The sequence below is a fragment of the Lepisma saccharinum genome, chromosome 2, assembly GCF_977018435.1.
Source record: "Lepisma saccharinum chromosome 2, izLepSacc3.1, whole genome shotgun sequence".
In the NCBI taxonomy this organism is placed as follows: Eukaryota; Metazoa; Arthropoda; class Insecta; order Zygentoma; family Lepismatidae; genus Lepisma; species Lepisma saccharinum.
The window spans coordinates 195,300,586-195,312,684 of record NC_139230.1 but is presented as its reverse complement, the minus strand read 5'-3'; the positions used below and the strand labels follow the sequence as shown (position 1 = coordinate 195,312,684).

Here is a 12,099-nt window from a genome sequence, read left to right as displayed (position 1 = left end):
AAACTCTGTCAAAATCTTACTCACTCGCAGAAAAAGCAATCAAATGTAGAAAACACACCTCAAAGAAACCTACAAAATATTTTTAAAATGTTCAAATCTCAATTTGTTTCTCCTACGTTTACGAGGTATATGCAAGAAAGGACATACTGACTCAAATATAAGGAAACAAACGTTGTCACTTTTCAATATCGTTATTTTGACAACTCTGACATTTTATATGGGTACTGAAATAGTTTCTGCATTCAGATAATTTGCATTCTGAACAACGTACCATGGTTTTATTATTCTTATTTCCTCCCAATTCAAGGCTGGCGTGCTGTGATTTAAGATATGAAACTATCTTACGCACGCGGTACTGAATGCCGCCAAAGGGGGACCGATGACTTCAGAGGCGTGTAAGCAACTGAAAGAACGACAGAAAAAAGGCACCAACGCCTCTATGTTTTCGGGCGAATAGTGAAGATACGTTACATAGTGCTTTCCCGACCATTATTGCGCTTGTAAGGAAAGTAAATAAACATTTTTAAAAAAGGTGGCAGTCAGTGCCGCCATGCAGGTTATGGAGGGTTAAAGATATTCTGGATTTCTAGGAATAAATGTAAAACACAAAATATAAATACAATGAATGTGTAAATGATATATTCACCCTTTTTTTTATCAATGTATGTGGTCACAAATGTTCAATGTTTTTTTTTAAAGTTCACTTTATGCCCAGAAAGGCTTATTGGGACTGGACCTACAGTTTAAAGTTGGATCCGAACCAGTATGTGCCTTGACTAGGTATCAAACTGGGACCAAAATGATTGATGGATTTGGTCTTAGAGAAAGAAAATTACTTCCCTGCATTACATGTAAAAATAATGTATATCTCGGCACATGGAAGTTAACATCTTACAACATATTCTGTTTTATTCACAAATAAGGAAAAGTTGTGCAACTTACAAAATCCACTATTTTTGTCAGTAAGGCCTTAGCTTCTTCTCTGGATCCTAGTGGCATTGAAATGTGAAGATGTTTAACTGGTGAATCTGGATGTGCCTTGAGTGATAAACCCTTGAAATTACTGAATGTCTCGTGAACAAACCGGCATTTGCTTTGAAGCTCCTGGAATATTGAGCTGTCCTTCTCCATAAGATCCAGGGCTGTGATTGCACCGGCTGCCAACAGCGGAGGAAGGGAAGCAGAAAAACAATATCCTGGGAAAGAAAATTAATATCTTTATAACATACTGCCACAATTAAATCACAAATTTTTCATTGCTTTCTCATTGTATTTACATTCTTGACTATTTTACATAACCCAATTTTTAAATCAAGAATAGTGTTGTTGTACTGAAATTCAGTGGCATATTCTGTACATTTGACCTGCTATATGACAACAATTCTTATTTATTGTGTATATTTATTATGCACCCCGTATAGATTAATTAGATATAATAGAAATAAAACACCAATATAAGAATGCAAGTAAAACAAAACAGAAGTCCAACAACTTTAAATTTTCCGGCAATTACTATCTTTATGGAAAAAGTTAGTTCACCAGTAGTAAACATGATAACATGGGAGAATACACCACTGCTGAAATTTTCAAGATTTGTTCTCCACAATTATGTGGCCCTAAGTATAGTGAAACCTCGATTATACGTACCTCAAGGACCTATGGCTAAAGCACTTAAAATAAAATAAAATGTAAATCTGTTCGTAACATTTTATTGTATTTGTACATGGAAAATTAAATGTATAATGTGGCAAAATGTAAAACTCAGGAATGAAATGTAAGGCATAGAGGATGTTTGAAAAACAAAAATATATGTGAGTGATCAACAAAAACACTTGAACAAAATAATAAACTAACCCAATCCTGACAGTCGCTGGTGTTCCACAATAAAAGAAGTTCCAGCACAAAAGCCACCAGTAGAACTAAATGCCCACTCTAAGCTGCATGATATTAAGTCCACATCTTCGACCTGACAAATATAAAGGAATTTTATAAATATGAATCTGCTTAAGTTCTAGTACTGTAAGTATAAAAACAATTTTCAGTGGTTTCATTAAACTGAATACACATCAGCATTCTCAGTATATAAATTTATCATTTAAGTTTACATTTGAAACTAACGAGAGCAGGTATTGAACAAAACGCACACTTATGATGTCAATTAGATTGGTTTTATGTAGTCTTCTATCTTATCAACATCGGTACAACTCCTACCACTAGCCAGTGGAGGCACATAGTGGTTCAGATCCTACTTTAAACTGTAGGCCCAGTCCCGATTAGCCTTATTGTGCATAAAGTGGACCTCAAACACCAACTCAATCCAACTCTACCACTAGCAGCAGTTGTAATACCAAAAGCACTAGAATTGTGTGTGTTCCATACACATGCGCAATATGGAAAAAATAAAGTACAACATTTCAAGAGAAGCTACATGTAAAAATATCATGCTTTTATGAAAAAGATTTGAGACATGTGCAGTACATTGATATGTTGATTAAAGAAATTTAGTCACCAAAGAAACCAAAGTTCTTATCAATATTATCATTTGTATATTGCCAAACATAGCTGCCTTGTAATCAGAGGGTCCTGCATTTGATACCCATTACAGAAGTTTGAGCTGGTTCAGTGGCAAAGCATGTCAAGTGGATGATTTTTTATTTAGCAACTAAAGTTTTTATGTTTTAGTCTTGATCTGGCCACGGATGTAATTTCTGAATGTCCATTCATCAACTTCATCTAATCACCAAGCATCCTCACTGACAAAGTTAGATGTCCATTAGATTTTTTGGTGGGGAGGCATGGAGGTAATATAGGCACATTCTCAACTTTGGTCACCTTTAGCTTCAAAACATGCACTAAGAGACTAACTCTATTTACCCTAAAGTAGAAGTCTATTGCTTGCTAAGTAATCATGGAAAATGTGTGCTTAATATTGTTACCGTATTTACTCATGTATAATGCGCACTTTTTAACAAAATTTTTGCTCCCAAAAACTGTGGTCCGTATTATGCACGGAATAATTCAGACAGCCAACATGAAACCGTACAGGATCATTCCATGATTTTGAGACAATTGCATTGATTTTTCATATTTACGGAACCCTATCTGTTATATATCATTGTAAAGCTTAAAACCTGCAGTTTCTGAATATGGCAACAGTATTCCACTGGTGCTTTGGATGAAAGAAAACAATAATTAAAATGTATTAGTGGCCAATATATGGAGTGTGTAAATTCCTTAATGGAAGATATCTTGTGCTGCTAACTGCTAGTTTGAAGGTCCTGAATGGGCCTCGTATAAATGTTACATTAGTCACAGAAAAAGTATATATTTTGAAGTTCTTTTAGAAAAAGGATAAAAGGAATGAGCAAAACCACGTATAAAAGTTTGAAGGCCATTTGACATGTTTTTTTCACGTTGTAATGGAATGTTCTGCGACACCAAGAAAAGCAGTGCAACCTGGTGGAATTCGAGCATGCACCTTCTGTCACATGGAATGTATATCAGCAGTATTTGTTGGGCGAGAAATAATAGAAAATAACTTCCTGGACACTGAAAATCCATAATGTAATTTTGATCTCGCTTTCTACTATTACAGAATAAATACGGTGGTTAAAGAGTGAAAGCTTTGGGATGCTAAACACAGTAGAGGGAAAAGGGGAAGGTGGCATGGGTTGGAGACTTATTGTTTACACAAGAGGATATTCTCCTCTTGGTCTACATAGCAACAGGTGACTCATTGAATAGGTATGATGTTATTCACTCTTGATCAGCATAGCAACAGCTTTACGACCTACAACTAAGGAAGCCACTTCTTGAAACTGGATTGTACTGTGCATTATATACGAGATATAATTTTTTGTAACTTTTACGCATCAAAAACCAGGGTGCACATTATACACGCACGCACACTATACACACATAAATACAGTAAATTAACCAAGTCATGGCGAGCTGACAAAATGTTAATAGCAAATTTCTCCTTCAAATTAAGTGCAAACTACAGGGCAATATTCATCAAAACTGAAAAAAAAATACACTTATGGGAGGTATATGCTATATCACTAGAAGCAACTAAAATTATGCTTCAATCTCACTTGAAAAGCTGGACCTACAGGTAAGGTAAAGTTCCCCATGGATATAGCACCTTGCCATGAAGGGATGTGGGGGTAGATTCCCACACATTCTCAATCTCTGCCATCTTAGAGGTGATGTGATCAGTACCATGCTCTGGCCACCTCCTCCCCATACCCATTGATTTGAGGCTGGGTGAGCCCCAGAGCCACTTTATGTGGGGACAAGGTCAGAAAAATTCTGACCTTAGATCATCCACCCCAGGAATCGAACCCGGGTCTCCTGCATGGCAGTTACATGCCCTACTGACTAGACCACCAAGGATGCACTTCACATTTTGCAAGTACTGAAAAATTATGGCTTGTGTGAGGCTTAAATACACCACCTTTAATCATGAAATGTGCACATTGATTTTTTTGTATTATTATCCTCAGTTTATTGCATTCAATCTGTACCAAAACTATTGCTATTAAGATGAGGATAATTAGCCTTTGGTTTTATCCACTTCACTATTCATTAAAATGAAAAAAATAATCATCCTTAAAAAAAAGGGTTAAATCAGCCAACCCTGTGTAGAAATATAATTTACTTACCGGTATATTGAAGTATTCAGTCAAGCCTTTTCCAGTTTTTCCCATCGTGCCAAATGATATGTGTTCATCAACAAATATCCTGAGTTTATATTTCTTTCGCAGCTCTATCAACTGTGGCAAAGGTGCAATATCTCCAGTGTTCATGTAAATTCCCTCCACAACAAGGAACCTCCGTGTAACTTTTGCCTTCTTTGGGTTCTGTTTAAAAGAGAAAAAATCAATATAACATCCTGGCAATGGATACAGAAAGCACTGGAATTAATCAGATACATAGTTACTTTATCCAATAATCTACATCTTGATTTTCATTCCATAATCAAGGGTGATCTGTCTTTATATTTTTTGAGACTGCTATTACAATCTAGAAAAAAGAAATCAATATCTTCAGAAACATTTGTACTGGCCAATGATTTGTTCATTGTTAGAGACAGTAAGCCTGGAGTGTCCTGAAAGTTGATGCAATAAAAGAATGAGAATCCTACAGCTTAACTGTAGAATGGGATTTACAGCACTAGTGGCTCAGAGATTTTTAGAGAGTGATAAATTCAAGGACTTGTGGAATGAATTTCCTAACATACATATTAAACTGAATGTACTAATCTCTTCTGTTTTTCTGATTTCTTCACACATTAAATACACATAGTACTAATACACGACACATGCTTCACCTTGTGTGGATTCCTTTTAAGAATATAACACTAGATGCAAGTTTGTACATGCACTAATGCAAGCATATTGTATAGACAATAACTAGACACAATCAACAAAATTCAACAATTCGCATTCTATACTTGCACACCTTTCTGTCCTCCTCTGCTTGCTCCAGAAGTAAGCTCTCCAAATGCTCCATATCATTATGTTGAAAGAACTTAATATCGCTTCTTGATGCATCAAGACCCTTCTGAATTGCAAAATTCACATCTGTATCTCTGAAAAAGAAAATGAAGAAACAAAAATAGCAAATAAAAATCTCATTTCAGGCAATGTGATCATAATTCTCTAGGTCTCAGGTAAGAGAAGGGCTGGTAAAGGGATTTTAACTCAAGAAGGGTAAACAATGATAGCAGAAGGCATGAAAAATGAGGAAAATACTCCAGAAGAAACTTACATGTAATGACTTCTCATAACATAGTTCCTTCCTTTTAGAAGAGAAAAGCTTCCATTCATTGTTTCATCCCAACCTTAACTGTGATTAAATGAAAATAAAACATTCAATATAATAAGGCATGGATGTATATCATTGTGTTTGTCCGTCACCCAGTTCAACATCCATCCTCATTGTCATGATTAACCCTAGACATAGAAAAGCAAGGCAAAAGAATGAAATAGAACGAAGAGATATATACAATATATGTATTACCCAGCTACTGCAATTAGTTAACAAATTTTCATACAATGGATTCAAATACAATATTTCATTTGACCTAATTCATAAAAAATATAGTATGAACTACACAATACTTACACAAATATCACATCCCCTCGTTTTGCATATGCTGGAATGGCACTAGCAATGGTCGAAAAGCCATACGAATATACCACAGCTTCTTCAGTATTTAAAAATTTAGCTAGTCTTTCTTCTAGATCCAAGTGGACATCTGCAAAACAAGTATTTTCATTACAACTCATAAAATATACAGCATTTTTTTCTTCAAATGTTCTTAGGTTGATGTATAGGAGTCACTGATACAACACATTTTTCTTTTTCAAATTGATCATAAAAACTTTGAAGTTTTATAGTTCTCTTAGCAAATATCTCTGCACATGAAGGTCCATTCCATAGTGCCTTGCCTGTAAGTCTCATGCAGTACAATATTTTAAGATTTTATTTTGGAAGGGCTCACATGAATCTGTCTCCTTTACATTTCCCATCATATAATATGTTACAGTATATTTACTATGAAAAATGGCTGAACCATAGCAGTGGTATGACTCAAGTTTAATCAATGACAGGAAACAATATTTGCAGGGAGAGTCCAATTATTTTGGAAATTATAAAAAAAAATGATAAATTTTAAAATTAATTTGCAACAATATTGTTTGACAAATGTAGATTTTGCGATAAGTATTCTGAACAAGTTTCAGCTGAAAATGTGGGAAAAAATGCAAAATGAAACTGATCAAATTTCTTAAAAAGATAGGTTTCAATCAGGGTTGTTAAAGGTCCAGGAAGCAGGGGGTTTCATGACGTTCCTGCGTCATGGGAATTTTTGGGGGGAACAACATTTTATACCAATTCTATCAATCTTCACACAAAAATGGGGGGATCATATAGTTTGATTGACTTTTTATTGATTTTTAGTTTTGGTTATTATATATAGTTTTTCTACCTACCTGTGGGTGATCGCAGGGATAGGGTTGAAATGAAACACCACCTCCTATGCCTTTAGAATCGGTTTGGATGCATGGGAAGGGGGGGGGGGGGGTGGTATTTGCATTAATACAAGATTAGTCGAGCAGACAGACTGTGCAGAATAAGGTTGACTAACAATGGCAATAAGCCTAAAGTATCTAAAGTAAATATATATTGCTTAAATATGTCTGTATTATACAGTGACACAACCCCCCACCACCTTCGACGGATGTCAATTCTATGGTAGCAAGGGGGGACAAACATTGATGGCCAATGCAGGGGGGGGGGCACAGAGGAGCAATTACCACTTCAATTTCAAATTGTATGCAAATTAAAATTCATTTTGTCAAATTTTCTTGCTTGCTTCGCTTGCATTATCTGCTTTTCTTGTTTTTGTCAAGTTTAGAGCTGTAGCTAGGTGTGGCAGAAGTCCACCATGGGTGCCAAATAATCTACAAAAAGTTGTAAAAGACAGAATGCCATGACGTCCAGTGAAATTATTTGCCCCCTATTAAATCAATATTGTTTTCTACTGCAAAAATTGGATCTAAGAATTTTCTTGCTCGATTCACTCGCATTCTGATTCTTTTCTGTAATTTAATGTATTTAAATAATAAATGTTGTGTATTTGTATTGAATACATACTCAATTTAGTGCTGGCGGCGTCGTCGTCGTCGTCGTCGTCGTCGTCGTCGTCGTCGTCGTCGTCGTCGTCGTCGTCGTCGTCGTCGTCGTCGTCGTCGTCGTCGTCGTCGTCGTCGTCGTCGTCGTCGTCGTCGTCGTCGTCGTCGTCGTCGTCGTCGTCGTCGTCGTCGTCGTCGTCGTCGTCGTCGTCGTCGTCGTCGTCGTCGTCGTCGTCGTCGTCGTCGTCGTCGTCGTCGTCGTCGTCGTCGTCGTCGTCGTCGTCGTCGTCGTCGTCGTCGTCGTCGTCGTCGTCGTCGTCGTCGTCGTCGTCGTCGTCGTCGTCGTCGTCGTCGTCGTCGTCGTCGTCGTCGTCGTCGTCGTCGTCGTCGTCGTCGTCGTCGTCGTCGTCGTCGTCGTCGTCGTCGTCGTCGTCGTCGTCGTCGTCGTCGTCGTCGTCGTCGTCGTCGTCGTCGTCGTCGTCGTCGTCGTCGTCGTCGTCGTCGTCGTCGTCGTCGTCGTCGTCGTCGTCGTCGTCGTCGTCGTCGTCGTCGTCGTCGTCGTCGTCGTCGTCGTCGTCGTCGTCGTCGTCGTCGTCGTCGTCGTCGTCGTCGTCGTCGTCGTCGTCGTCGTCGTCGTCGTCGTCGTCGTCGTCGTCGTCGTCGTCGTCGTCGTCGTCGTCGTCGTCGTCGTCGTCGTCGTCGTCGTCGTCGTCGTCGTCGTCGTCGTCGTCGTCGTCGTCGTCGTCGTCGTCGTCGTCGTCGTCGTCGTCGTCGTCGTCGTCGTCGTCGTCCCCCCCCCCAGACAAAAATTCATGGTTTCACCTCTTCCGCAAATTTGATGACAAAAATAATTTGAGTAACTAATTTGGCATAAGTGGGGGGGAGGAATGTTCTTTCTTTTTAGGGGGAGTGCATGATGGTCCTTGGGGGGGGATGGGAACCCCTGCCAGGAACCCATAAATTCTAATGGGTTCCTGGATCGTATTTTAATTGTTCCTGGACCGTACTTAAATTGATGCGGGAAAAAAGGTTCCTGGACCGAACTGAAATTCATTGTGGAAAAAAGGGTTCCTGGAACAAATTAAAATTTATCCGGAGAAAATTTTCCTGGACCGTATTTAAATTGATCCCGAAAAAGATTCCTGGACCAAATTGAAATGCTTTAAATATAAAGGTGAACTGTCTAGAACTCATTTACGTTTGCTAATTTTCTCTCCCAGTCTGGGATTGAATTTATTTACAATTCCTGGACCAGGGTTGACCGATCAAAAGTTGTCTTCTAAAAATGTCCGAGAGTACATTTTACATTGGAATGTCACACTGCGATTGTAGAAAATGTAGTGCAGAGAATATATCAAAATGCTGTTGTTCTCTCATGGGCCAGGATCAAAAACTTCCTTGTCGAAGAGTTACTGTATATAACGCAATGGACTATATTAGTGTGGTGACACATCGAGTTCAAAGAAACACATCACCTGTTGCTCTGGCATCCGATTCCAATCCAGGAACCACAGCCAATAGGAGCCGTCGATGAGGTAACGTGAGGCTGCTGTGTACCCAGCAGATATCACAACAGGGATGGGCAGTGCTGCTACAACCAAGGTAAGGAACGCGTGCGAGAGAATGGGGCTACATGGAGAGGGGCCACGTGACTGCAGTGTTTGTGTTTACCCATTTCTACCTTGCAACTTAGATTCTCGAGACAGCCAGCACCTGGATTAGTCTTTCATGCTCACAAGAGGATAATTGTTTCTTGTTAGGTCCGTATTCGATCCAAGTTGCGTATTGCTTCATTTCAATGCGGAACTTGGACCCTATTTAAACTGATTCAGAAAAAAAGGTTCCTGGATCGTATTTAAATTGATCCTGGAATAAAGGTTCCTGGACCGAATTTAAATTGTTCGGAAAAAAGGTTCCCGGTCCATATTTAAAGTCATCCGGAAAAAAGTTTCCTGGACCGTATTTAAATTCATTCAGAAAAAAAGGTTCCTGACTGTACTTAAATTGATCGGGAAAAAGGTTCTTTACGGTCCAGAACCCATTTATGCTTGCTGATTTTCTCTCCTGGACCGGAATTGAATTTATTTAAAATTCCTGGACCTTTAACAACCCTGGTTTCAATATCCCACAAAAAAAATTGATAAAATCATGTACAGTGTATTAATACGGTATATGCCAAAATATACAGTACTGAAACTCGCGCACCTCGAACGCTCATGTGCATTTGTCGATGGGGAATAGCTCCAGCCGCTCGTGTTCTCAGTAGTAAAAAGGAAGTTATAACTCGCTAATAGTGTGTATGTAGTGTTTCTTTCAGGATAAATAAACTCACAGATGACAACAATGTAATGTTAGTCTTTTAATTTCAGTACTGTATATTTTGGCGCATACTGTATAATGTGTCCTCTGAATGAGGATATTTTCCACGAGAATGTAATGCAAAGCACTCACCAACAGTTCCATAAAAACCTCTTGGTCCACATGAACCCACACCATATTTACGAAGGCACTTTATTGCTGAGGCTTCTATTTCTTCATTTTCGGCAAAACCAAGATAATTATGTGTAGCCATGTTCAAACAGCGATGTCCATCTATATCAATATACTTTCCAACCTGTCAAAAAGCACAAACAGTAAAATAATTATATAGATATAAATATTTTAGCAGGCATGCATAGCTTATGCAACATGCAATATATGCATCATACATGTTGCATAGTACGAGATCCCTTTCACATGTTTCTTTTCTTTTCCTGGTTCTGATGCATGCATTTGATCACACATCAATGAAAGCAAATTACTTCTTTCATTAACCTTTCAACACCGGATGGTTGATATATTGACCAGTAGTGCACGGAAGCAAATAACGAGCCATTTCTTGAAAACTTCACAGAATATTTCAGTTCTGTCTTTTTATATCTTTAGTACACATATGAAGGTATGGCATACTTGAATTACTTCAACCGTTTTTAATTTTGTGGTTGTTTACTTGCTTTCTGATTTTACTCTTGCTTTGATTGTAGTAACCTGATTCGGCTTGCGAGCTCTGGGTTTATGGCACCAGACCGACCAGTCACTCGCAAGTCTTAAGTTAGCTAATTTGTGTACTGTAAAAAGATTAACACAAAAGGAAATAAACTACTAATATCTAATTTTTACCTTGTATTTGAAAATAAATCTTAAATTCCAATATTCACTACATTTTACACTATAAACAGTGGTATCAACTTTTCTTCTTATGCTGTTCTTATTCCAGAGAATGTGATGTGGGATTATAAAAGTATTTTCGCGACGCTCAGATACAGTTTGAACAATCGCGGGGAACTGGCAACGCGATGCCCGAAGGCACTACTGCTAACCGAGGAAATCTTTAGGCACAGAGAAAGTTGATGTTACGCCTTTTCTGTTCCCAACTGCACTCTTCTCCTTCTTTTTGCATCACTCACTCCATTGCAACTCTAAGGCTGTGATTGGTCTTTGCATAATCACACCATGGAATGTTAACCAATAGCATTCAAGCTCTTACCCGCCTAGCTACAGCTTCTATTGCGACACTATGCAAAACACGCTCACTGTAATCCAACACTCTTCCTACACACTATTCCTGTTCCTCGTAATCACCCTTTCGTCCTACGTGTGCGTTATTTTACGTGACCCAAAGTAATCGGTCACATAACCAAACAATATATCCATAAAAGGTAAAAAAAAGGGTAAAGTGTTCCCCTGTGCATAGCACCACACCATGAAGGCGTATAGGGGGTGTGGGGGTAACGCCCCACACTTTCTTGATCCGGTCGTGAGTGGGGGTGATGTGATCAGCATCACGCCCCTGACCACCTTTACCCCCCAGGGTTTCCCCCAGGTACCCATGTTATTCGACGATCCATTGTTACTATTATTAACAAGTGCCATTTGAAAAAGTCCTCGTTTTTTTTTGTTTGTTTTTTTGGCAATTTCCAACAATTAAGGGTCCAGAGGAGAGACAGGGGCAAATGCCCAATGTTCGGAATTTGCCTGGACCATGAGGCAGAATTAACATGCCATTTCTTGAAAACTATACACGATATTTCAGTTCTGTCTTTTTCATTCATTAATGTGCCTCTAAAGGTATTACATACTCACAAACAATACAACCATTGTGACTAAAGGGTGGCTACTTGCCAGGAATTCCTTGAATTCTAGGAATTATGCATGAATTTTTCTCCATAAACGTGAAAAATTGCAACTTTTATTAATTCAAATCCCATTTAATTTACACATATTTACAAATAGCCTGATGCAAGTTTTTCAGTTTAGCTTCTATTTTTAGCAAGGAAGGAAATGAAAGCTGCGTGGAAAATAAAACAGAATTCTCTCAATCTGTTTACTTTGTTAGTGTTCTTTGTAGAACAACTTGACAGACGGAAGATTATTGCAAGGTAAGATATCCTGAACTCGATTAGGTAAATTTTTAGTTTGA

At 38.4% G+C, this 12,099-nt stretch overlaps 1 protein-coding gene across 2 annotated transcripts in view; it reads right to left on the bottom strand.

The window, feature by feature from the left end:
- The window catches only part of Spt-I (serine palmitoyltransferase subunit I), a 48,529-nt gene that overhangs the window by 5,825 nt on the left and 30,605 nt on the right, over nucleotides 1-12,099 (bottom strand). For both annotated transcript variants that reach the window (XM_083117826.1, XM_083117827.1), the window contains exons 4-9: nucleotides 10,092-10,254; nucleotides 6,130-6,262; nucleotides 5,464-5,593; nucleotides 4,665-4,862; nucleotides 1,855-1,966; nucleotides 943-1,196 (exon numbers count right to left, since the gene is read on the bottom strand). In XM_083117826.1, coding sequence (XP_082973952.1) covers nucleotides 943-1,196; nucleotides 1,855-1,966; nucleotides 4,665-4,862; nucleotides 5,464-5,593; nucleotides 6,130-6,262; nucleotides 10,092-10,254 — 990 coding nt within the window. The remainder of the gene's footprint in view (nucleotides 1-942; nucleotides 1,197-1,854; nucleotides 1,967-4,664; nucleotides 4,863-5,463; nucleotides 5,594-6,129; nucleotides 6,263-10,091; nucleotides 10,255-12,099) is intronic.